Source organism: Electrophorus electricus, chromosome 22 (genome assembly GCF_041902795.1).
Source record: "Electrophorus electricus isolate QZ-2024a chromosome 22, ASM4190279v1, whole genome shotgun sequence".
NCBI classification, from domain to species: domain Eukaryota; kingdom Metazoa; phylum Chordata; class Actinopteri; order Gymnotiformes; family Gymnotidae; genus Electrophorus; species Electrophorus electricus.
The window spans coordinates 3,147,501-3,175,000 of NC_137518.1; the positions used below are offsets into that span (position 1 = coordinate 3,147,501).

At 47.3% G+C, this 27,500-nt stretch overlaps 1 protein-coding gene across 3 annotated transcripts in view; it reads left to right on the forward strand.

Moving 5' to 3' along the window:
• The window catches only part of iqsec1b (IQ motif and Sec7 domain ArfGEF 1b), a 118,070-nt gene that overhangs the window by 5,304 nt on the left and 85,266 nt on the right, over window positions 1-27,500 (forward strand). For all 3 annotated transcript variants that reach the window (XM_081705773.1, XM_081705774.1, XM_035520345.2), the window contains exon 2: window positions 22,638-22,673. In XM_081705773.1, coding sequence (XP_081561899.1) covers window positions 22,638-22,673 — 36 coding nt within the window. The remainder of the gene's footprint in view (window positions 1-22,637; window positions 22,674-27,500) is intronic.

Genomic DNA, 27,500 nt, shown 5'->3' on the forward strand with positions numbered 1-27,500 from the left:
CATGCGCACGCACACTCACTCGCGCGTGCGCACACACTCACACACACGCATTCGCACACACTCTCTCACACACACACACACACAAGCTCTCACTGCTTTGGTAAAAGGCTAAATGCCTGGAGTTATTCTCACCCATTTCACAGACTCATATTCAGGCTGTGACAGCCAGTTGTCAAACAAGGAAGCGCTCGTAAACGGCCACGAGTCAGAATAAAAGTCTTCACCCGCTTCACCTGGTCAGCTTGGCTCTGTCTGATGTGTTCTTCTTCCTTTGTCGGCCTGGGGGTGGGGGCAGGCGATGTCATCCTCCTGCTCCTACCTCACGCCTTGACCTCTGACCTCTGCTCCTGCCTCACTCGCCCCCATGACCTCTGACCTTTGCTCCTGCCTCACTCTGCACGCCGTGACCTCTGACCTCCGCTCCTCCCGCATTCACTCAGTACACCATGACCTCTGATCTCTGCTCCTACCTCACTTAGCCACCCATGACCTCTGACCTCTGCTTCTGCCTAAGGGACACTAATATTATCATGTCTAACACGAAATTCCCCCCTCCTCCGCTATAAGACGTCTCAGTATCATTTTCAATTCCCCCCCACGTCTCATCGTCTCATTTGAGTCTCATATCAGCTCACCCACCAGTAATGCCTGTTTTCAACTACACACCATCTCTATCCTCTCTGTCCCTCAGTCTCCCAGTCCAGTGCTGAGATAACTGCTCTTCCTCCAGAGACATCCCGACTTGACAGCTGCAATTCCGTCCTCTCCGGGAATTCCCTCCACATTACTCAGTAAAACCGCAGTTAGTTCAGAATTCTGCTGCTTGCTGAATCGCCTCGGCGCTCATCTGGTCACCTTGGCCTACTCAAGGCCCCTCCGATCTTTTGACCTTCTGTTTTTTTGTTTGTTTTTGTTTTGTGAATTGTGTGAATGTGTTATCTTGTGTGCTGCATGCTCCCTCTTGCTTCCTCTGTCTCTTCTGTGTCCTTGTGTTTCTAGAACGGTACATAAAAAGATGAATTATTATTATTATTATTATTATTACATTCCCAGTTTCTCTGGGCCATAAAAAGCCAACATGAGCTACACCGTGAGCAGCCCCCGGTTCCCCTTCGTGCAGCGCCCTTGACGGGACGCATGCCGCCGTGCTGCATGACTTAACAGGTTTAGAGTTGGTGCTCAGCGGAAACCCTGCATCCGTTCCGTCCGCGCGTGCCAGAACTGAGGTGGACCTGCTCCATGGTGCTGCTCTAGCCGGGGCATCCTCTCTGCCTAGACCCAGAAGAAGCCCCAACCCCCCCCCCCCCCCAAAGCGTTACTGCAGTCCGCCCGTCATTCGGCCTGTGAGCATCCGAGCTTACGCGAACAACCAGCAGCTCGTATTAAACGAGAGCAAAAGGTGTGGTTAAAGTGCACAGCGTAGCGCTCCACCAGACTTGTCTGACGGTCCCGCGGGTCAGACGATGAAGACTCGTCTTTCGTGTCTGCCCCACCATACGCCGCTGGGCACGTTTTCCTACATCTGTGGCACGGGATAATTAAATATGTGAGCGGGAAAGTCTGCCAAATGGCTCTCGGAGTGTCGCAAAGAAGGGGGCTGTCTGCCGTGTGTGGTTTCCCTTCAGGAAGTAACACCACGTGCTGGATATGGAGATCGAGACCCCTGGTTGGCCGCGTGCGCTGAGCGTGCCCTGTCAGAAGCCCTTCTCGTTCACTGCGGTGCTGACGGGTCGGTGTGATTCGTTTAAGAGACTCCTGCCCCAGGCATCGATCGCGGTGTCCCGGCCATGGCGTTCATGTCTCGTTATGTGGGAATAAACGGGTTTTGCCGTCAGGTTTTACACATGCCCGGAGCCTCGACCAGGGGGACTCACTTCCGCCAAAGTTTCCGATCGAGGAGAATCACGCGCTTCCCCGTGCGGGAGAAAAAGCGTTTGAAGCAGAACCGCCCTCCACCGGGAAGCATCTTTCCGATCATTGGTGTCACTGTGCCGGTCGCAGTCGAGGACTGGAATATTGCGGCTAGCTGAAATCCGATTGTTTATTATTAAATTTGATAATTTGATCGGTTTCTCACCGATGCAGGCTCATTGATTGCTCGTCTCGTCGGTGTGAGAGATTGGCTGGAGAAGGCAGTCTCAGAGCCTCGGAGGCAGACTGGCGAAACCTTCAGAACACGGGAGAAGCTCATAGCCACGGTGTGCCGCGCTTCCGTGTCCATCCCAATCCTACTTCCGTCTACGCACTGCTGAAACACAGGCTGATTTAAATGCACTCTGATGGCATGTCACTTATTCGTCTGCTATTTCCTTTAATTTTAACGGAAGTGTAAATGTTTCAGCATGTATCTGCCATGATTCATTTACAGGTGGTGTGCTTGTATTTTTGTGTGTAAACAGCAGTGGTGAAACGTTGTCTGTGAAGGTTACTTGTTGAAATGTAAGTGCTTGCCTCCGAGAAAATTTGGTGCAGTACAAATCTGATACGTGTATAATATTTTATGATTCTAAATGTGGCGTTGGTGCAAGAAACAGAACTCTGGTGAAGATGTGATCTGTATGAGGGTTTCTCTTCTTCTTCTGTGGCAGTGACCTCTACGTGCTCCGTTACTGTCCGGCAGGGCAGCGCTGTGCAGAGCAGGTCTTGCTTTGTGGCAGTCTTGCACCGTTCTCACTGGAACTCCAGGACTCACCGATGCAGAACGACACAGTTGGCCCCTCCCGCCGTATTCTGTTATCTGTGCTGCACACAGTTGTCATTCCTATAATGTGGTTTGCCTTCCCAGTGTTGAGTTTCCCCCCAGCATCTCTCGGGATTTGGGACTTCGGAGAGTTTGCTGTAGGACTGCTTGCGGCTTTCCACTTGACAGCGTTCTCAAGTTGCGCAATTATTGCGCGTGCTGTTTCTTGGCAGGAAGCTGTCACCCTCGGCAGGAAGCTGTCAGCAGCGCCCAAAGTGTACTGTAACCTAATCCACAGTGTACTGTAGCCTAAGCCACAGTATACTGTAGCCTAAGCCGGTTTACTGTAGACCAAGGCAGTTTACTGTAGCCCAAGCCACAGTTTACTACAGCCTAAGCCAGTTTACTGCACTCTATGCCACAGTTTACTGTAGCCCAAGCCGGTTTACTGTAGCTCTAGCCACAGTTTTACTGTACACCAGGCCAAGGCCATAAGATACTACACAAAGGTAGTATCAAGACCAATCATCCTAGTTTTGTTGCCAGTCTGCAGACTTGTGTGTGTGGTCCAGGTTCCCGTGTGCCGTCATCCCTCCGGATCCGGTCCACAGGCTGTACTAGACACCGTGGGACTCGTGTGTTGTTGGAGGGAGGGAACGTTCTGTTGGCCAGATGAAGGACGTTCGTCATCCAGATGGTGCTGACGACTGTAGACATGACCCAGAGAACACACACACACACACACACACCTAATCTTCCCGCAGTGTTAGCTCCCTTGGCCTCTGTTAGCACATTCCTGATAGCCCTGCAGACATCACCATTCTAGTTCAGTCATTTCAGCTAAAGCTTAAAAAAATAAAAATTAAAAAATCAAACAACGATTTTTGATTAAAAATGTTCATTTTCATTTATTTTTGCTCAATTTTATCGTTCTTTATAGTGTTTGGTATTAAGTTGTAGTTCATTTAGGTTCCACTGCTGCTCGATTGGCTCCGTCCTCGTACACACACACACGGAGTGCTGGTGTCGCACTTGGCACTTGAAACCCATCCCACCCTCCCAGTCTGCGCTCCAGCATCACACCAGTGACGGGTACCACGGCGACGTGACTGTTGGTGCAGGAGCGGCGGGCAGGTTTGGCTTTTCAAGGTCGTGATTGGTGGTGGCGGCGCTATGATGGATGGAACGTGGATCTCTTGGACTGGAAGTGAAATACAATACCGCTTACGCTTTCCATCAAAGGCCGGTAATCATGGCTTATTTCTGGCGTTGGCTAATGTATGTTCCTCTGAGCATTTTATTTGGTGTCGTAGAAATTACATAAAGATGTACAGATAATTCTGTGGCTTCATGACCCTGAAAGTGAGACAGACATCCAAACCGTTCACCTAATGGCTAATAAACAGCTTGCGTTGCCGCTCGGTAAATGCCAGCACTGGTCCGATGGTTCCTTCACAGGCTCGCTGAACACCAACAGTCAGACGTCTGTCCTTTAAGGTCACGTTGACCTTGAAGTGGTTTGCTGCAGTTGTTTAGGCTTGAATGCTGTACTGTTGGAAAATTGAGCCAGAACCAATAAGAATTCACAGAACACTGCTTTAAAAAAATAATAATTTTTTTCCCATATTGCCTTGAAATATCTGTGTGTCAAAAGATAACTGAGGGTTCGTGACTGTCAGAACGAAGACATGCTGATGGCGTCTATCAGATGTATTGATTATGGATCCGTTTGTCAATGGTTTTGTATCGCCAAATTCTTATGGCCTAAACCGTAAGATCGCTTATCCGTCGAGCAGCCATTTTAATCCGTAAACCTTCTGGCTGCTCCGTGCAGTGGCGCGTCTTTCCCACAGTTCACAGCTCGTGAGAACATCCTCCACTAATCTTTCTCTCGCGCTTCACTTACTCGGCAGCCTGCGCTGGGCCAGCCAGCTGGAGTTTTCAGTATAGTGCATTTCATGCGAAGAGGTCATTTAATGACCGTTACATGTACAAAAGTAAAGCATATAAGAGCATAAAATTATAAGAAAGTTAAAAAATAGCTAAAAGAAAAAAATAAGTCACTGGGGGTAGTGGTAGCTCAGTTGGTTAAGGGACTTATAACCGGAAGGTTGTTGGTTCAAGCCCCGCTGCTGCCAAGTCGCCACTGTTGGGCCCCTGAGCAAGACCCTTAACCCTCAATTGCTCAAGGTGTATTCAGTCGTAATTGTAAGTCGCTTTGGATAAAAGCTAAATGCCATAAATGTAAGTTTAAGAAGAAATTCCACAGTGATGAAAAACAAAACATTCAAAGAAACGGGATTCCCACCCCATTTTCCCAGTATCCACTGGTGAACCAAACCACGAGTGAACACTGGTTAGAGTGTTGGGACTGACTGATCCATCAGAGATGACAGGCGAGGCACTCTGTAAAATACCAGCGATCAATATCCCAGCGTGGCGCGACAGGGGCATGTTGTCTTTTCTTCCATACGGACGAGACATTATTTATCAAGATATCAATCATCGCGACACACACACTACAGTGGGTATGCCACGTCATCCCGCTTCTGTGCACCTAGTCACGCTCACGTTTGCGGAAACTCAGAAGCACATATTCCTAATAAGATGGAAAGTAACGTGATGGATCACGTATGCTAAACAGAACCTTATTCTAGGATTATGGGAGTTTTAGGAGCTCGTTGTGCTCTTTTATAGGCTGTTTTTGTCAGCTCTGCACAGCACGAGCTCACGTCTGCCTTGTTGGCAGAGGTTTTGCTGATAGCGTTCCAACTCCCGCCCTGATTCTGCCACGGATGTTTGTTTTTTGGGTTTTTTTCGCCCACAGTCGGAGAGAAGCCGTGCGACAGGCATGGCCCCCAACCTCTGAGTGACGCGACCGCTCAAGCATAGCTCCACCTCCGTGGAGTAGGGTTGGTACCAGTATGTTCCTTCTTTCTATTTGTCCTCGTTGCTCTGGAAAGTGTCTGACAGGAGGCTGTGAGCCGTGAGGGACAGGACAGATTAAATCTAACACTCGTGCGTATTCGCTAAATCGCAGCCTGTGGGTGGAGAGATTAGTCCCCTCTCTCCTCTCTCGTGTGCGCACACACACACAGACACACACACACAGACGCACAGACACACACACACACACACACACACACACACACACACACACAGACAGTGTTTTTCGTTCTGAGTCTCAGGTGCCTTGCACAGTTCAGGGAACATGCGTGTACACACACACACACAGAGAGAGAGAGGGGGAGAGAGAGAGAGAGAGAGAGGGAGAGCTATCACAACCATGTTTCAGGAGTTTTGAGAATTTGAGTGGACATGGAAAACTACCATTTATGAGAGTATAACCTCTGGTAGTAGTTTTCATTGTAATTTCACATGTAATGCAAACCCTGTTTTGCATGGAGAATTGAAAAGGTAGGTGAGTAAACATTTAGCATCACTATTTGTGCCAGAACTGAGACGTTAAGCAACAATTTACTTCGTTTCCTTATACACACCCAAGCTTTGCCCTTTTAAAGATCTGACCCATTCCTCTTAATAGTCTGGTCTTGGCACTCAGTGGCTCCTGCTACCCTGCTGTTGTGGACAGACCTAAGGCAATTCTCACAGTAATGAAGGGAGAGAGAGAGGAAGAGAGAGAGAGAAAGAGAGAGAGCGAGCGAGTGAGACAGTGAGTGTACTTCTTTAATTGCGGTAAAAAGAAGAATCTTAATTCTCCAGATCTCTCTGCGCAATCTCGCTTACATGCTGGGCAAATTTTCCATCATTTAAAAATGTTTTGGAGAGGAAAAATTCTGTCTCTGTATGAAATGTTTCAGTTTCAACCTGTCCAGAGTGATGACACACTTATTAGATTTGAGGGACGAAGGGAAAAAATCAAATTGTAGATCGTCAAGAGGCATTGCCTACGATAACTCGGAGTATGTACTGTGGGCGGGACCCTGGGGGCGGAGCCTGGGGGCGGGGCATATGTAGGCCACTGCTTTTGTTCTGAGAAGATATCTGATGGTGTTTCGACTCAAAGGCTGGTGTGGCTTTAAGTCTTCAGTAAGTAGCCCTGTTGCACTTGGCCAGATGTTTCAAGAGTAAATGATCGTCAGATATTCAGTCTGTGTGGCCACCATCATGAGGAACCATACCGCAGTGGTGCTCGTCTCTTTGGACACACTCCCCCCACCACAGCTGCTCTGGGCGAGGTCGCTTCGGAGGACGTCTCAAGGAAGCCGACAGATTTATCGCGCGCTGCCTTTAGGGCAAAGTACCTGTGCGGCTCGGAGGCACTTGCTGAGCATCAAATCGCCAGAGCTTCTGACTGTAAACGTCACCACAGAGCAGAGCTTTGTGGGGATCCGCCATCTATTTTGAGAGGGCGTCATTAACACACGACCTGCTCACGCCCGTGAGTTTAGGCTGGCCCCTGGAGGCCTGTTAGGAAAACTGTGGGCCCTTGAGTTGCAACTTGATGAGGAATCAGAGAAGCGGTTCAGATCATTTGCAGGAACCTTTCTAAAGGCTCTAAACGTTACAGCCAGTTTGGTACGCTTGCCTCCAGCTGGGTCTGGAATGGATCAAACCGAGCAGTCGTGCTCTTTGTTTTCTGTTTTGGTAACAGTGCACACTAAGCTCTTTGCACCAGACCAAGAAAACAGCAGCTGAGCACAGGTGGTGGTGTTCTTGTTGTTGCTGTTGTGGTTGTGGTTTTTGTTATTGTTGTGCTTGATGTTGTTTTGTCATTGTTGTGGTTGTTTTTGTTGTTTATATCCATCTGTGAGTTGGAGTTTTCTCTTCTCCTACGACTACATCTACAACTGGTCTTCTCTTCTGCGTTCTTAAAGCTGTCCGAGGTAATCCGTTGCCTTCGCTCTTGTTGTCTACGTGCGTGACCCGATGCGCTAGCTCTCGACCTTCCTGCATGCCGAGCGACGCACATACCCCACGGGCTGGCGTTTAAGCGTGTGACTGCTCGCGCTCCGCTTCGCCTCGACGCTAATTACTTCCTGATTAATGAGGATCGTTAAGCAGGTTAAGCAGACGCACGCTGGGATGTGGCGGCCTCACGGGGAGACGTGTCCGGATGCGGAACACGACCAGAAGTCCGTCTGGGGAAATCGGATCCCGGACGGACGTGTTCACGTTTTTGTTTTTTGTTTTTGTTTCCATAGGTCTCTCGTAATGCGCAATGAGACGGTAGGCTGTTTACCTACATGGACTGCTGTAGCCTTTCACAGGACTATCGGAGCAGGGCACGTGCTCCACCTATGCTGACGTCACGTGTTAATTTCGAATAACCAACCTTCTGTCTGACATTTGGTCCCGCAACTCTACGGGTGTCACGTTTTCAGTGCCTGACTGATACTAAAGTGACCAACAGGCATGTGAGCGTCGTTACGACGGGGCTGGATGATGTTGGTCATTACGTCTGAAATCCGTCATGTTCTGAAACCGAGCACCGAGTCTTCTGCCTTCGGGGAGAGTCTGGCCTGACCACGTTGATGGTAAATACTACTGCCTCAAATTCAGCCCACTGAGTCAAAGCTTGTTGCCTTGAGGTGATGAGCAGGTTCTGAGTGCACCTGCTAAATCGTTTGAAGTCCCGTGTGTAAGCAAATGCAGGTAAAGCAGTTGCATTTTGGTCTGAAGTCCAAGTCCGAAGGAACAGTTTCGGACATTTTTCCTTTTCCAAACAGCCAGCAGGCAGGCAGGATTCGTTCTGGAATGGCCGATGGAATTAATCCACTTGAATGTGTTTACTAGTGTGCAGGCACTAATCTGTGCTAATGAGACATGACTGGCAAGGTCAGCAGCTTTGGCAAACCCCCTGCTCACACTCCTGACCCCCCCAACACACACACACACACACACACACACCAGCAGACACACACACACACCAGCAGACACACACACACACACACCAGCAGACACACACACACACACAGACCAGCAGACACACACACACAGACCAGCAGACACACACACACATACACACACACACACACACACACACCAGCAGACACACACATCAGGCATGCATGACTACTCCAGGGGATTCACTGCCAATTTCCAGTACATTCTTAGTTGGGCTTTAAGCTGTCTTTCACCAGTGAGATTGCACATGGACTTGTGAGCATGGCGTTTCCTTTAAAGTCAAGACTATGACCTCACTGCGCTTTTTTAATTTGCGTCCTGTTGTTTGTACCAGCCTCAGTCAGAAGTGCCTTATCTCCAGACTCCGTGTGAAGGTTGAGGCAGCGTAGAGACCCGGGCCTCAACACTGGTGGTCCTGAACCTGATAACGGGACTCCAGTGGCGCTCTGCAAGCCACTGAACACCAATAAAGCAGCTTTGCCCCTGGGGGTGTTACCCGCCCATAGCAACGACCTGCTGGATAGTGACCCGCTCATAGCAACCGCCTGCCGGATAGTGCTTAAGAACTTTAAGCACATTAGACTGTGTGTTTGGTAATCACTAGTGCAAAATCAAAAAAGAGTGAGACAACTCTAAAAAAATGTCCTTAGTTTGACCTGTTCCCTGCTCATGCTTCCTGCTGATGACTTTAATGAGGTCCGCTTTATCCCTCATCCTCAACCACAGCAACCAGCAGGACACAATTATCCGGATTGTGGGAATAATATTTTTGTTTGTTTTGTTTTTCAGTTATTCTTGTTTTTTTTCCCACCAGAATATGTTTCTTGCGTACAGTCTCAAAAAAAACAAGCTCAGTAAGAAATGTCAATTGCGGTCTACTGTTTTAAGAGCTAAACACATAGAGGTGACGGGTTGTAAACAAATCCAAATGATGACCCTGAATGTTAGTCAGCTTGCAAACTAGAATTCGAGAGCAATACATACATTTTAAACTCAGCGCAATTTTGCCACTGTAGATTTGTGATATTAACAAAAATAAATAAATGAAATATGAACTGCCTAATCTAAGTGGAAATCTAAGTGGCTTCACTGCAGTGACCCAGCGCCGCGCTGCGTTACCTGTGTGGTCTGTACCGTATTTATTCCCCTCTGCACTGTGTTGGACCGTCTGAGCTTACGAAGCTTGGGAACACATCTGCCCGTGAATCCATGGAGCTGCCAGTCGTCCAATTACTTTTGATCCCTCCTGCGATGGGAAGTCTGTTTATAGGAATGCCGGGATCGCTGCACGGCTGACTGAGCGTAGGTGGGAGCGCTGAATTAAAGGCTGCAAAGTCTGCACTTCCGCCCGTGCGCTCATTATTTCATTCCCAGGTTCGGCAGAGCGGAGCCAAAAGCATCCATGGCATTCTGTGGCATTCCGGCCACTGTCCGGTCTCGCCGCTGCGGTGCTCTGGTTGCGTGATGGCACGTGATTCAGTGGGTCTTTTACTGTTTACTACAGTGTAATAAACCCAGATGTGTTCACATGTTCAGGTATGTTCGTATGTGACAGTTTGCCTGTCTTGTCTGCGTCAGATCCTGATCATGTTGACTCAGAGCTGTGTATGTGCGCGTGCATATACGTGTGTGTGAACGCGTGTGTGTGTATGTGTGTGTGTGTGTGTGTGTGTGTGTGTGTGCGTATATTTATGCATTTAGGACTAAACAATATTGAAGGGAAAATGTCTCATTGTGATTTTAGGTTTTTGTGATTAACATTTGTTTAGAATATGGTGACAGTACAGGTATTGTGATGGTGATAGTGAACACGTGGTTTGATTTTATTTACGTGAATTCTTCAAAATAGCCATGTGCTGGGCTGTCTGTGTGTGTGAGTGTATACATGCATGTGCACGTTTAGGTACATGTATGCTGTCATTCTTGTGTGCATGCGTGTGTGTGTGTGTTGTGCACGCTTGTGTGTGTGAGCCTTTCAATCCCCTGGATTCAGCAGAACTATCCTCTCCAGGACACCCCGCTTTTGTTGATGAGAGGTCGGTCTAGCAGGGCGGTGACTCAGTGGCCGTTTGGATGGGCTTCACCTTTCAGTGTAGTGGTACTGCTTGGAATGCCCGGTGCAGAAATCGGCTCCTGCTGTCCACACAAGCGCCTCCGAGCGCCTCCGATCGCGTGGCCAATGCAGCCTTGCCTTTTAGGTCAGCATGTGCAAATGCACCTGACTGTAGTACAGCAGGCTTTCACTTCTCTCTCTCTCTCTCTCTCTCTCTCTCTCTTTCGCTGTGTGCAGGTTGAGCATGCCTGCTTCCTGTGATTGATAATATCCCTCATTGTTTGTGCCATTTCATCATCTTCCTGGGGAAAACCCCATGTAGGGACAGTCTGTGTGCTCGGAGCACCTTCTAATGGTTAACACACACACACACACACACGGGGAGCAAACAAGCCAAAGGAAGCATACTTTGTTTTGGACATACGTTTTGGTGCTGGCCATTTTATAGTCCTGGTTGGTGAGGTGAGACTGACACACCCTTAGCACACACTTTCAGCACAAACACCTTCTAAAACCTCATCACTAGTACTTGGTGTACCAGTACTTAGACTAGCGCTTAGTTTTTTCACACAGACTAAGGTTTGCGAGTCAGCTGAGCTCACGGGTGAGCAGAGAGGGCACAGCTCTGTTCATCTGTTCCTGAATACTTCCCCTGCTCTGATCACCGCCACGTGAGCGGGCCACACACACACACAGGAAACTGCGCAGGAAGTGAGGTCACTACTGCTGTGTGCCACTGGGAAGCAGCTCAATGCCCGGAAAAGAGAGGTGCCTGAGATAAGTGGACCGGAAACATGGGCATCCGTTATCTCTCTCTCTCTCTCTCTCTCTCTCTGAGACACCTGTATTCAGTAAACATGTGAGGGGCTTTCTATGGGACACAATTCCATAGAAAGGGAAGGGTTCGTGATGAAGGCTTCACACCGACCTGAGTGCCCGTAACCTACGACGCCCACTCTGCCATGTTTAAAATGCCAGTCCGTGCTGTGGTCAAGTTCTGTGCTCGGCACTGTACCTGGAACTGTTATACGCAGTGCATGGAAATGCGTGGCTTTTAATATCACGGTCTAGAAACCGTATTATGCCATCATCAGAAATCCGTCACCTTGCTTCTAGCTGCCTGCGTTAGCACGGGGAGAATAATGATACCGTACACGACGCAGCATGTTTAAAACATCACCGTGCCTTCTACTGCAGTGTTTTAGTATATGAAGACAAATAGCGCCACTGTTCCTCACTTATAGGGAAGAAAGAAATCCATCTGATTTAGCACATCGCTTAGCAACCCCCCCCCCCACCCCCACAGGGCCGACTGGCGCGCCACGACGGCACATTAATGGCGCAGTATTTCCACTGTGCTTTTCTCCTGTGCCATCCATCCATCCATCCATCCATCCATCCATCCATCCATCCATCCGCTCTGCCAGTGCGAGTGCAACCTTCATTGAATCCTGCGAATAAGGCCCTTCATTGAATCCTCGCGCCGTTCGTGTTACTCGGCGCTCCCTTCCGTGCTGGGACTCGGTGCGTCCGGAGTGCGTCCAACCCCCTAGAGAAGAGTGGAAGGTGAATAAATCTCTTTGGCCTTTCATCTGGCCCAAGGCTCCTGCTACTGGCCAGTAACCGGCGAGGTTACGGCTACGGCTGGGCGCAGGGGGGGGGGACATGGGGCCTAGGGCGATGCGAGTCGAGGCCGAGTCGAGGCGGTTGGATGGTCGCATCACCGGGCAGAGCTCGAACTCACCTACCACTCACAGCCACGGCCAGTGCAGATAAATCATCTCTTCAGCACAAACAGCCACGCATGTATTGTGCTGTCTGTTTGTTATCAATGACTAAGAAGATGACAGACAAACGCACTGAGGCAAGTGACTGTTTAAAATTCTTAAGAATATTGTGTGCATTAAACCCAGAGGACATGAGGTGAAAACCCTCAGAAACATGTCTCCAACCATCATGTCTCCAACCATCATGTCTCCAACCATCAGGTCTCAGCAATTACATTTGCTGGTGTTTGTTTTGCCAGTGTGAAGGAAAATGCAGTCTTCAATATAACATGACGCATGGCCTGTGACGACAAGTGGCCGGTGATGAGATCAAAGCAACGCAATCGGCAACACCATCAAGTGGCTTTTATGTTTTCTAAAGACCCACCAGGGAATACAGTGCCACACTTCTGACCCTTCTGTTACTCTGACTGACGGAGACTGTCCTGTATCTACCCTCTTGTGAGGTACCACCTGCAGCCTGCAGTGCAGATGCTTTGTTCTGGTTTCCAGCGTGTTCTCACAGCTTCTTCCGCGGGTCGTAATACAGCGTCTCGTCTGAAATTGCAGATTGCCGATCGCTGCCTTAATGGCTTCCATTTCACGCACTTTACCTTTGGAATGAGAAAGAAATCCAATCCTGCGTGTTTTCCCAAACACTTCGGAGCAAACGCTTAAGTAAACCCAGTAAACGTGGGCTGTGATTACGTGCCGTTATCTGTCCTCCTGCGCTGCGTGACCACGCCTTAAACTGCACGGCGTCCCTGAGCCGCTCGTGTACACGCAGATGCTCCCTGTAGGGGGCGCACATGAGCAGAGGATCAGCCTGCATGACTAAACTCATTTAAAGTGATTACTACCCACTGGACAGCCTTTAATGAGGTAGTGCGTGACGGCTTAGAGCATCACACATGCGCTCCACGGCTTCCCCGTGCGGAACACGGGGACGGATCTCGCGCGAAAACACTGGATAACGGACAACTGTGTATGTGTCGTGCACGTAACGTAAGGAGTTCACCCTGGTTTATCTCCTTGCAGGTTTGACAGTTAATCAAAGCCTGAATGATTGTCTGTCATACAAATATCAATGAAAGTTTGCAGAGGTTTTGTCTGCTTTCATGTTTATTAGAGGTTCCCTCCAGAAGCAAAAGGATGTCAGTTGTGTTTTGAAATGCTGCGTGCATTCCCAGGTACATCACAACTGGACGCGCAATGTGTTTCTTTCACTGGGTCGATACGGGGACTCTTTATGTTGACATTCTCCTTCCATTTTCAACCTAAATTGTCCTTCAAACTTCATTGTAGGAGAGCAAGTTAAAATGGGAAAATTACCCCTCCTGCTTCTGTTGTATTGATCAGTCAATGGAACAAGAGTATATACGTGTTTATAGAAGTCTGTTCCGTGTTAAGTTTGATTGCATTAAATGTTTTTCTGTAGCAAATGCTACTTGAAAATGACTTCCTCTTATGAGGCAGAACAGAAACGCACTGTATTTTTTGCTCCCTTTGTGAAATTGTGGGTGTGGGTGTCTTTTGTGTGATGTTCGTCTAAGCCGTCTTGAGTTCATTACCCTAATGATGTGTGATATTTGCCCCTGTTCAGCATCACCTCTGACTGTAAATAATAGCGCAGACTCCCAGCTGCAGGATGACTCCGGCTGAGCCCCTTTATGGAAGGCGGAATAATGAATGTCCCGGAAAGCCGTGGCGTGACCTCGCCACTCCGCGTGGCACCCCGGAACGCCTTAAAACACGCTTTCATGTTGGCGCTGACGGTGCCACTCTCTTCCTGCCTTGCCCCAGGTTTCGGCTCTCCGCGTGTTCCCACGCTGGCGTTCCGCAGCCTGCCTCGTTACGGCTGGAGCCTTGCGGAGCGCTGGCACGCCGTCCCTCCCGTAAATCAGCCAGGGCTGCCCGCTAGAGGAATCCATCGTGGCGGGAATGGAGTGGGCGCGAAACGTCTGGCGGATGCCGGCCACGTATGCTGTTGCTTTTGCTGTCTTCCCGATCCGGACGTGTTTTCCGTCCCGCGCACACGTCACCCTGGCTGGGATCGGACCACGGTAGCCAAGCAAGCTTTTCCTTTGAACAGCGGCTGGGCTCCGGAATCGATAGAAATCTCACTGGCATTAAGCAGGAGGGTTATGTGTCCACGTTGCCCCCTCGAGGGGCAGACCCGGCCGCCGTCCAGGAGCGCAGGACCCTGTGTGCACTGCAGCAGTGTGTTTTTACGGTATATTTGTGTACCGTAAGGTCCATATTCACTGAGTGCTTGTCCTGTGTCCTCCCTGCTGACCACCTGGTTGGCCTTGCGTGGTGTCAGGACAGTGGAATGGGAAGCCATCTTTATATCTTTATTTCATATCACTTATTGATTGTTGTGCTCTTGGCTTTTCTTGGCGTTTCTGTGTTCTGGGTGTTTATTGCTCCTGTGGTCCTTGTACTCTTTGTTTATGTTTTGTTTACGTGTCAAGCTGCCGTGTTCTCCCGTTTGTTACAATAAAATGCAAAAAAAAGGGAAGACCAATCTAAAGTCTGTGGACAAAATCAGTTTCCAGGAAATGTCCCTAGTCAATTTTGGGACAAGTTTCCAACAGCAAAAAAAAGTACACGTCCACTGCTATCGACAGTTTTAGTGTGGTTCCTCTGTCCCGCCAGCGCCAGTACCAGAGCTCAGGCTTACCCAATCACCAGAGAGCTGATGCTCGCTTCTTGTAAGACAGAGAGAGTATCTTTATTCAGCTGCTCACCGAGGCCGGGCCGTCTCCTCTCTGTGACGGGGTCTCTCCCCTCACTTTCAGGGCTTTGTTTTGAAACCTGCCGGCGCGCTGCTCAAGGGAAGACATCTTGGCGTCAGAGCCGAGCACGGCCGCTTCGGCTCCGAAAACGTGCCGCCGGCGGCCACAGCGAAATATGAGTCACGTCAGACATCCAGAAAGATGTATACAAAAAACAAACAAACAAAAAACCCCAAAATAAATAAACCAACCAACCTCTAGATGCAACTTAAGAGGAGGAATGAGGTGAGCGCAGATGCTGAGAGAACAGGGCAGGCGAAGTCAAGTTTTAAAAGGGGAACGTCTGGGAGAGGTTGAGGTCAGGTGGGCCGGCGTTTACGCACTAGGACAGCAGATGACGCGACCTTCACGCACCACCACCTGGGAGCCAAGAGGTAGAAAGCTGGAGCAATAGTGATGGGGATTCTCAGAGTTAGGAGGGAAGGAGACCATGGGAGGGTTCAACAGTCATAGTCAGAAGCTTCTTCTGAATGTGGGTTAACGCCAATAGCCAGTGAAACCTTTAGAGATGTCAAAGGCCGTGGTGGCAGCATTTTAATAGTCGGGAGAGTGAAGAGGAGTATGGGTCAAAGACTAATCCCCTGAGGTTAACGCCCCGTGTAACGGTAGCAGACTCGTGTTTGCAGATGGCAACCAAAATGATGTCTGCCAGTGAGGTCAGTGAAGATCAGAGCCAGGCAAGTTAAAAGTCTCTATTACCAACAGCTGAGAGACACAACACTAGATATGTTTTCAGTTCAGTAATTAATGTTTAATGTGATTTCTGTAGTATATATTCTGCTCTTGGATTTTATTCTTTGTCTTTGTTTATTGTGCTGTTCTATTTTATTTATGGTTTAATACTTGTATTTTATCTACATTTATTCCATTAATTATTTCTTAATGTATCTTTCTCTAAAGCACTTTAAAATGTGCAATAATCATCATCGTCATTATTATAAAATGTGCAATAATCATCATCATCGTCATTATTTTTTTTTTTTATTGTTATTATTAGTAGTAGTAGCATTAGTATTATTAATATTGTACATTTTATAGAAAAGTTTACAAATAGCTAATGAGAGTAATGCTTCTTTTTCTTACTGTGGTACATGCACCACTGAGACTCAGGTGTCAGCAGAGTGCAGCTGTGCAGTAGGGCATTAAACAGTGGCTGCAGTACCATGTACTGTACGGAAGCTGGACTGAGTAGGTCCACACAGCTGCTAGTCAGTGGAGTTTAGAACGGCGGGGACATATCCCAACACTCTTAACTAGGAAAGGTAGATCGAACACGACAGATTAATGACACAACAGACGTTTCCTGAAAAACACGCCGACGGCCAGATCAAGTAGTTATGCCTTAAATTCAGAAATAACATCTGGGATAAGATTACGTGAAATGTATCATAATACATTTTTTTGTTTTCCCCTCCGACGATCGGTCAAGCGTACTCGGCGTTTGCCGGGTACGTTCTCACGTGCCGGACGCTCCACTCCCCCACTCTGGAAATGGGATTGTCTTTGAGCTGTAGGCTCCGCGGGGGTGGAAAGTTTAAGTTCATCACCCAGCCAGATTAAACAAGCTCTAATGTAATCAGGAGGAGGAGGAGGAGGCAGAGTGGAGGGTGGCTGAATCTAGGTGACCTTTAGACACGGCTGACTCGAGTCAGCCAGGCCGCACGGAAGAGCCGAGAAGTGTGGCCCCGGCACCTCTGAGATTATGAAACACACGTATGGTGATGCGATTGGAGGTTTGTGGAAGATGTTGTGGCCTGAAGCTACAGATAAATCATTAGTATTGTTACTTTCTTTTTAAAGTGTAGTTAACAGTGTTGCAAGGTTGGATGATCAGGTCAGTTGATTAAAAAACTGCATTTCAGCCATTTTATGCTTAATAGGTTTTATGATTTAAACTGACCGGTTTGCCCGAATTTAATACAAAGCCTGAACTGACTGAATTGATCTCAAACATGAAAGACTGTGTCGGAGCCTGTTGTGAAGTGTCACGGAACCTTCTAGCATGGTGTCCTCTGCGCAACCTCGTTCTCCAGGGCTCATTTCTGCTCTGTGCTTCAGACGGAAAGTGCAGAGAGTTTGTGTAATGTGGCGTCTTGCAGGGGATGCAAGATGGTGTCACTTAATGGCTGCATTTTACCTGAATGTTCACATCTTTTTATTCATGATGATGGCATGTTGGCTGCAGTCACACTGGAAGGATGCAACCCCCGCCCCCCCATGAACTGGTCACAGCCTACGATGTAAGAATACTGGCAAAAAGGAATTAGGAATTAGTTGGGGTTTTTTTAAGGAAATCCAATGCATAGCTTTACTGTCTGTTGTTTGTTTGCAGTTCTCCTTGTTGTTTTGTTTTGTTTTGTTTGTTTGTTTTGCCTGACTTGGTTCGAGCCACGAGCCTTGAGAACAGTGTTGGAGTGAATGTGCATAAGGAATTTTGTTTGTCACGCAAAATACGTAAATGAATTTTGTTTTTATAGATAATATTCTGAAAGGCACCCCCCCCCCCCCCCAGCACAATGGATCCTTTGTCATGGCACAGGACATCTGTGACCAAAAGCCAGTGACCTGGAGAGAGATTTCCTAATGGAGGAGAAGTGAAGCTTCCTTGGCTCCAGCCAAGATACTCTTCTCTTTAGTTTTTCCTTCCTTTGCGTGCTGGAATCACTGCAGTTACTGAGCAGGCTTGAGCCCAAGCTCACCTCCGTGACGCCGGTATACAGTCTGGCCGTAGGGAGGCGTCTGGCCGAATAAGACCGCAACTCCGCCAGAGGCCGGAACACTAAAGCTCCGAAGCGTGAGGGAATCGGAAAGAGTTGCGGCTGATCCGAAATGATCCAGAACCCACACGGGCCTAAAAAAGCCATGAAAAGTCCCTCTCTCTCTGTTCGGGTCAAACATATTTCACTTGTTCAGTTTTAATCCATAGATCAAACAGGCATTCTAATAATAATTTTGACATATATATATATATATATTTTTTTTTTTTGCCTGGTGCTGTCCCAGTACCTAAGGTGCGTTTATTTGAAATAGAACACACATAAGGCTGTTGTGGAATGGGAAAAGATTTATTTTCACTTCAGGGCCCATTTGCTTTGTTCTGGGCGTCCCGTGCGGTTACCGGAGGCGGCTGGGAGAATCTTTCCTTGCCGCACGATTAATCGTACATTAAAACAGCTGAGTCACCCCCTGCTACCGAGGCACCATTAAAGCACCTTGTACAGTAGAAATATTAAATGTGTAAGTGTAAGGATGCAGGGACAGCCGATCCAATTTCTTCACTCTGTTCTGACCAGTCAAAATTCAGAAAAGCAAGACGGTTTTTGTTTTCGTCCTTTTAAAAGGTTTGAAGGCTCAGAATCACAAAGGTGCCGGAAGTTTGAACTTTGGAAACAGGTTTAGAATCTGCGCATACTGGAAGACGTTTAGCTCAAAAGGGAACCACTTCCTCCCTTTGGGCCAGCGCTGGAGAAGATTAAACACGAATATGAAATGTTAAAGAAAAAAACAACAGATTCGTTATTCTAATTAAGACACCTAAAATCTTCTTCAGTCAAAAAACCCCCAAAAACAACAACCATGCTCTCAACAAGGAGAAGAAATGTGTAATAAATCGGCATTCCCGAGTGCTCGAACGCCCAGTTGGTTAACAAAACTGTAATTATCTTAATCCCCCTAATTCATCTGGAGGCGAGGTGGAAGCACCAGTGTGGTGGTGAGAACTGTAGTTACACCTATTGTTGTCTAATTTCATCAATCACTGTGAGTGCTTTTTCCTGTTTAGTGTGATGCACTTATCATGCACGCGTAAGTGTCCTGTTTACAACATCTGTTTAACACAGTCACGTTCGTGTAGAGCGTCCTTTTCTAACCGTTAGTCTGGTCTGCTGGGATTGGGTGTTGTCCCGTGGCCTGATCGGGTAACAGGGGTTGCTGTGATGATGATGATGATGATGATGATGGTGAAGATGGGATTGTTCTTTCAGCTGTACAGGATTGCCATCTTTCCTGTTAAAAGGAGGGCTTTTAGTCCGAAAAACCCCTATTTGAAGAAGGATTTTAAGTCAGGGCAACACTGCAGGATAATTCCGTGCCCCGACATGTGACTGTATTTCTAAGAAATGATCTGTAATGCATACAGAAGTTTTGATTTAATTGTATACACAAGCATGTCAGGAGAACAGTCTCCATGGTGATGAGTGACCCTGATTGACCCTGATTGGACCTCGACTGAACCTCAGTGATTTGGGTCCTCATGACCTGGCACTTTCCAGTAACCGAACAGACGTGTTGCTTTTCTTACTGTGCGGTTGAGAAATTCTTCGAGACAGGATTTTATTTTATTTTTTAAACACTTCTCTCAAAAAGATTGTTTTTGCCTTTGTGAGTGTGGTTGAGTATGTGTGGTAATATGACCAACAGTCCTGCACGCATACTGATCTGCTGTGTATGTCCAATTACACGTACATTTACAGGGATTTGGGAAAGTTTGAAATGGCTCGTGCTAGGCAGCATACCTCATTATCTGCAGGTTATATTTGTCGTGTGTAAAGTTGAACAGAAAGTCTCGTCGCTTGAGCTTTTGTACCTGGAGGGTGTTTTTTTTTCCCCTCCGTGTACCGCAGGGCTGCAGACTGATGATGGAGGGACTTTAGTCCCAGACGTCTGTTCTCAGACCGCAGGCGGATGTGGCTGACGGGGCCGTGAGGCTTCGGAAGCTACAGTGTTAGCTTTGCACGCGTCTTACACTTCCAGACTTTTTGTTTGATTGTTTGTTTGCTCATTTATTTTGGAGAATTGCTTGTTAGCGACTGGTTACAGCAATGCTTTGATGACTTTTCCTGATTGGTGTGCAGAATGAGAGGTGTCAAGATATCAGAGCATTTTAAACTTTTCATTATCACAGCCAAGTGCGTGGAGTTAGCCAGCAAACAGCGATTTGATCAACAGAGGATAAAAACCCACTTTACGTTTAATGTCAAAGTCAATATTCCAGACTGGCACGGAGTATTCCTGGCATTGTGCCGCTTCTTTGATTGCCTAGATAAGACTGCGTCCCTCGGCAACGCTGTCATGTGAGACCTTTGATGTTCCATTGTTGAATGTTGAGTTATTTTTGAAGCTTATTTCTTTGGTAATCAAGTTTTAAACATATTTCCTTTTAATTGGGTTAGTAGTTTGTGATAATTTTATGCATTGTCCAAATCACTAGAATGCACAAATGAAAGATTCCGAATGTCTGCTGTTTATGGATAGTCTAGACCTCCTGCTGAGGTGCAGAAATCTCCTATTTCTCAGTTTTCCCAAACCTTCCAAGTATCCTAAGAAGTGCTGTTTGTTAACCTTGGAGTGGCATTATGTGCTTAACCCCAAGCTAACAGAACCAGCTGACTGTTTATATCCAAGACAGAGGCTTCTATTTCAAGCGTTACGTGACAGTCACTCATTTCAGATACGGTGCTAAACGATTCGAGAGCAATTGCTGAGAAAGTCAAGTGCAGTTATAAAATCTCCTTTAAAGTGCCTCGGTTTAATACAGGGGATTTTCAAAGAGATGAATTTTCAGTAGGCATTTGATGACAGCATGGGACTCTGCTGCTTTTACAGTCAGTGGAGGTTCTTACCACCTGCTGGGTACCAGAACCGAGAAGAGTCTTGACGCTCATCCTCCATGAGTCTTGAAAGGTGGAGACTCAGAGATTCAGATGGGCTTTCGCTTACAGACAAGTGAGCTTGAGAAAGTCTATTTTTGTCCTGATGGACAAGGGCTGTGGTTTTAAACCTGATACGAGCAGCTGCAGGTAGCCAGGGGGAGGTTGGACTGAGAGGGGAACATTTGGGATGGGTGAGGGCCCTCTGGATCAGCTGCAAGGGCCTGACGGCATGCAAAGATCTCTCACCATGGTCTAAATTCCAAGACTGGCATTTAATAATGTGAATCTGGTTTGCATCTTTATTTGTATGTGTGTGTGTGTGTGTGTGTGTGTGTGTGTGTGTGTGCGCGCGCGCGTGTGCGTGTGCACACGTGCATTCGCTTGCGGGAGTGTGTGTGTGTGTGTGTGTGTGTGTGTGTGTGTGTGTGTGTGATAAATAACTTGTACATATAGTTTGTGTTGGACTCGTGTCTGGCTAGAGGTCACCTGAGGTCTACAAACCCAACGCAGAGCTCAGGACATCGCGGCTGCTTCTCTGAACACAAGCGGTTTAGCAGCGCAGGTATTTATTCTGACAAAGAAACTCTTATCGCAGGGTTGGCAAAGATGCACTTTACTGAGACACGTGTGCGTTGCATTTATTGTTTAACATGGGCAACCCAATCCGCTGTCCACTGGAGAGAGAGAGAAAAAAAAAAGGTCTTTCAGTTTGCAGAACATGTGTCCAGATGACATGCAGCGTGACGTTACAGATCCTTGTCGTCTCTCTGTATGGAGCACAAAGGACTCTCCCGTCTTTTCCTTTTTTTCAAAGACAAATGCCTGAAAGCGTCTTCAGATCCACGGCACAGCGAGCCTTCCGGGTACCTTTCAGTCCGCACTCACGGAACCCTATATCGGAGGTATATCTGGTGAATTATTGAATAGGTCATGAGGCAGGAGAAGCCCGAGGTGTTGGAACTACCAGGGGTGTGAATATTAGAACCCTCCATCACACAGCGAGAGCCTCGCATACCCACAATGCCCTTTGGGACTCGGCACGATATTAACTTGCAAATCACACAGCCGCAAACCATGTTGAATGGGATCATAGCAGGAACATGAATGCTGCCATTCCAGGAGTTGGGGCTCACAGGATTTTCACGCTGTGTCTTTCCGTTATCTGTTGTGGTCTTGTTTTTGTCAAAGCTATTTTTACCTGCATGGAGCGCAGTTCTGTTTCTCCTTGAATCGCGGGACCTCCATGCAGTGCAGAAGGTGTATTGCCTTGGAAGATACAGAGCAGATTTCTGGTTGCTGTTACACCAAAATGATTCCTGCACTTAGGTTCCCTTTCCCCCCAGAAAAAGCCCCTTCTGAACCATAAAATTGAAAAGTAGCAGGAAAGCAATAAATCTCATTTCAAAGTAATCTATATGAATTCAAACCATCAGTCCAAGGGAAGTACTTTATATTATGAGGACCAAAAGGCACTTGAGATTTCACGGGTCACTAAATGAAAGTCTCAGTAGCCAAGATATATAACGCATCTCACCTGAAATGACATCCAGTTTAAACTTTTTCCAGGCTGGATTTGCTGCTATTTTGCTTCAGTGCTGGTAAAGGAAAAGACCTCAGTGTCGCTAAAACATTTGTGTGTGGTGTATTTTAAAAATCAGACCGAGAGCAGTGATTAAAATCTCACAGCGTGGTATCTGCCCTTATGTTAGAAAGTGAAACAATCTATTCAGTTTATGCCTTGTGCATCTGTTTATATAACAGAGCCGTAGTAAAGTGTTTTTGTTGCTGTTCCTCACTGTGCTTTTCCTTTTGGCTTTTCAGGACGGAGAGTGAGGCCTTGAGAGTTTCCAATGTCAGGTAAGATGGAGCAGTATTCCCATATCTCCTAACATCATATTTCTACCATATATCATTCCAGTGGATATGTTCTTCATCATGACTTCAAGTCCATGCATGCATCTGTTCCATTTGGAGCATCCCTTGTTCTCCTGGGATGGCGGGGCATTTCGTGTTCTCCTGGGACGGCGGGGCATTCCTTGTTCTCCTGGGATAGCGGGGCGTCCCTTGTTCTCCTGGGATGGTGGGGCATTCGTTGTTCTCCTGGGATGGAATATTCTAGACTAGAGTTCTCCCAGCTATTGCACGCACGTGTGTGCACCAACCCAGCATCTGATTTTGTTGATGTTTGGTCACTGTGGAATTGGCTCTAGACAGTTGTAGGAGATTTACAGCGAAAAGAAAGTGTGTATATTTTTTCAAGTGTGTATATTTTGTTTGTCGTTTCAAGCATTCAAGCACGTTCCTCTGTCCTATCAAGTGTTTATCATTGTCAAGTCTATTTCTGTAGCCTAGTTGCCAAAGGTTTGGTCACAGGAAGGAAAGTGTTAGTCAATTTTATACTTCATGTACTGAAACATGTCACAAACAGCAGATCCCCCAGTCAACTAAAACTGAATGCCAGCTCGCCTCGAGTTCATGGCAGCAAGAAAGATTACGTTGGCATCTGTCTTCCTGACACTTCAGTTGGACACTGTGGACACTTCTGCCTATCAGAGCCGAGTCTGGGGATCCTTCAGCATAGTGACGGATGCACCCAGAGAGCAGGTCAATTGCTCAAAACAGCTAGTCCTTTTTTTGGGCGGATGTTTTATTGCGTTGCTTTTAAAGGCCTGATTAAGTGACGCTTCAGATTGCTTTCATGTTTCCAGACTGGAGACGGTGGGTAAAGCATGTCCGAGAGTAAACTGATGGACCCTGGACAACTGCTGTGTGTGCACATTAAATATTCAAGTCTAGAGACACAGTCAGGTTCTGACGTGAAAGCAAAGGTTGTTTTTTTGTTTTTTGTTTTTTTAGTTTGTTTTATTTTTCGCCCGTCCACCATAACTCCTCGGGCGTCTACCATACCCATGCCATCTCTTTTTGGACCAAACAGAAGACCAATGTTGTCTTGTTTGAGTTCCCCCATCATGCTGAGATTTAATCAGCCTGATAATTGCATGCAGTGCATCTGGTGGGGACCACGACAAACCCGAAGAAAGACTGACCAGCGCATGAGAGAACCAAGGCGTAAGGAGCATGTCCCTTAGACGGGAAAGACTGACCGGCGTGCGAGAAGGAGCATGTCCATTAGATGGGAACTGGACTAATGCAGCGACATTAGAGTCTCTGACGGACGGCGACTGCGTAGTCAGCAACGCATAGTCGTAATTACATGACTGCGCAACAGTAGGTTTTAATTTAATTTAAGTTTGAGAGGGCAGAGCTGTAAGTGGGAGGCGGTTAATAAGAGAATGGGGAGGGGTGTCAGCTTGGGTGTCAATAACAGAGAATAACTGTGGGGGGTGGTGTTGGGGGAGGGGTTACTGCTGCTGCTGCATTGTGTCTCCTCTCCATCTGAACCATGTCTAGTCATTTTTAGCACTCTTTGCTTATTCGGTTCTAGGCAGAAGAGCAAATTGACTGGGGGTTGTGGTTCCCTGTCCAAACGGTGGTAGAGGTAGGCTGGGTCAGCGTGTGGGTCCTTTGTCCAGATGGTGGTAGATGTAGGCGGGGAGAGGGTGGGGTTCCCTGATTTTGGCCTCTTTGGCCTTGAAGCCTTGACATCCTGGCAGGCAAGGCTTGGTTTCTGGACAGACGTGAGCCAGGCACACCTCACAGCCGTGGCGTGGCCAAGCCCAGCTTCCCCAGGCGACGTTCTGCCGTATCCTGGGAGATTTACCCAGCCTGCTTTAGGAAGGGTTGCCTGCTACCCAAGCCACTGCCGGATTGTTCTGACAGATCTAGAAATGTGTTCATAACTGAGCTAAAACTCCAGTGGAGATCGGTGTACATAATGAGAGCCCGGTGTTTACACACGGGTGTATAAACCCAGATCTTTTTGCTACTCTTATCTTGGCAGTCATGCTTCAATTATGAAATGTGACAGAAGATGGCGGTTAAGACGCACATCAGTGTTGTTTCAGCCACCGTCCTCATTTATTCCTCTGTAACGAGATGTTTGATGAGATGTTTGATGAGATGTTTGGCCACAAGCTGAACCTTTTGAGGACTGTTGTAGCACTTGTAGAGTTTTTAGAGCTTGTGTGTGTGTGTGTGTGTGTGTGTGTGTGTGTGTGTGTCTGTGTGTGTGCGTGCGCACACTTGTATGTGTGCATGCATGAGAGTGTGAAAACACTCAAAAAACTGATATCTGTGTGTACTGTTTTGCTTTCAAACATGATATTTCATATATTAAGTTTAATGTATATAAATTTTTGTAAAGGCATACATTATATATAGTTCCTTGTATATTAAAATGGTTACAATTCCATACAAAACAGAAAATATTGCTTCTTTTAAATAAAAAGATGAATTATTCAGGGACATCACCTAAAATTAAGCATCATAAAAATGACAAATTCAGTAAACTGGATCAGATCCAGCCTACTCCGATTACTCCGAGCTGAGAAAACTGAAGCTAAAAGATTTTTAAGAGTTGCATTTTCTCACATCATCTGGAGCTGGTGATGCTCTCAATATTGTAACTTATCAGACCGTTGCAGTTTTTGTAGCTCAACACACAGTGAGACGACAGCCAGGCTAGTTGTAACGCACGCTGTTGAGTGTTTCTGCTCTTGTTGTGTGTATTAAAGGTGTAGTTGTGTGATTGTGACTTCCGTGTGTGTGCTGTTAGACCTTCCTGTGGAGACTGTCTGTGGATACACCCTACTGTACTTCCTCCTCTTCCTCCCGTGTGTGTGTGTGTGTGTGTGTGTGTGTGTGTGTGTGTGTGTGTGTGTGTGTGTGTGTGTGTGTGTGTGTGTGTGTGTGTGTCTTTTTTGGACGTCTTTTACATTGTGTTCTTAGGACTGTATCCTTTTTGTTTTCTTCAAACACTCTCTCTCTCTCACTCTCATTCTCTATCTATCTATCTATCTATCTATCTATCTATCTATCTATCTATCTATCTATCTATCGATCTATCTATCTATCTATCTATCTATCTATCTATCTATCTATCTATCTATCTATCTTCTATTGTTAGTGTGTTTTCCAGATGTTTTCATCTCTGCTACAGCTATAGAGCTCTCTTGCTGTTTGTGTATGCGTGCATGTGTTTGTTTGTTTGTTTGTTTGTTTGTACTGTGCTAATCCAACAGTGTGTACTCTGCCACTTCCAACGTTAAATAGAAAGCTAGTCCTCTGGCTGTGGCCTTCCAGATATTGGGCCGTGTGTGTGGGTACCTTCAAAAAAAGCATTATCATGAAATTTGATACAGCCCAAAATACCATTTGCAAATTATATCTAATAAACAAAAAAAAAAAAAAAAAAAGACCCAATGAAGCTGTGGGTGGGTGTATCCTAGCAGTCTTGGCATTGTGTCCGTAACTTGGGGTAATTTGTTGTTTGCAGATGCTCATATTACCTTGATGGGCTGCTGCAACATTAATTATTGAACCCCACTGAACTGGCTAGTGCGCCCTATAAATACCCCCCCATGCACACGCCCCTCATTGGCTGGACACAGAGACCCAGAGCTAGCTCGCCGCCACTCCAGAGACGTCCTCGTTAAGATAGAGGATTGATTAAGTGGATTGTTTTACATCACAACGAAGCACGCTGACTTCCTGTTGAGATCGCTGGCCATTAGCTTAATTAAGTTTCAGCTCTGTCTTTGTCTTCTGCAGACCGCAGGGATGTTTGCGTGTGTGTCATACGCGAAGCCTTTAAACGACCTGGATCACGGAAACATACGGAAAACAGCAATGTTTTCAAACACCAAGCACCTCGTGGACACACTCACTCACAGACCTGCAGCAGGCGGAATGTTCTCCATAAGGGAGCGCTGTGTAGGGGTGGCGCTTTGTTCCTCCGACTTGGACGGCTCTGGGAATTGATAACCTTGACCTGATGGTTGACCTCCCTCCTGTGGACATCTGTACATGTGTGCGCTGGTAGGGGTTTGCTTGTGCGTGCGTGCGTGTGCGCGCATGTGTGCGGGTGTGTACCACCTGACATCTTAAGCAGGCCAAACACACAACGCAAGCCCATGTTTTACTCTCCGTAGTGTTGTTGAGGAGTTGTGCTCCTGGCAGCCTCCTCTCTGTGGCCGGAGAGCCTGAGCTATAGATTAGGGAGCTGCTCCATCACCGACGCACGATTAGCCAGCGCTGGACGTGTGTATCCTGTGGGTGATCTCAGCTAAGGAGCTAAGGCAGACTGCTGCTGCGCTAACCGGTGTCAGACCTGTTCATGCAGCAGAAGTTGATCAAATCTTTGTGTGGGCTTTTATGTATGTGTTGAGATCTCGCATACCGAATACTCTGCCGCCGAAATCAATTTCACAGTGCGGCTCTTTTACGGAACATCCCTGCTGGGAGCCTTTTTCTGCCGAGTTGTGCGTGTAAACACGCGAAGGCTGCAGCACAAAACCCCCTTTTTTGGGGGGGTGGCGGGGAGTCTCCCCTTCTCTTAACACATGATTCAGTTAGCAGTCAGCCAATCATCGAGTCCTGACCCAGGTGTGTGAGAGGAGGGGCCATCCTGCAGAGCACTGCGAGATCCGGCCCTTTGGCTGAAGCTGTGGGCTGCGGTGCCAGTGTTTGGTGCCCCGTGGGAGGAGTTTGAGTTTCTGAGCGTCGGAAACATCACTCCAAAAGGGAAAATGCGAAAGGAGGGCAACGGAGCTAGGGCCATGATGG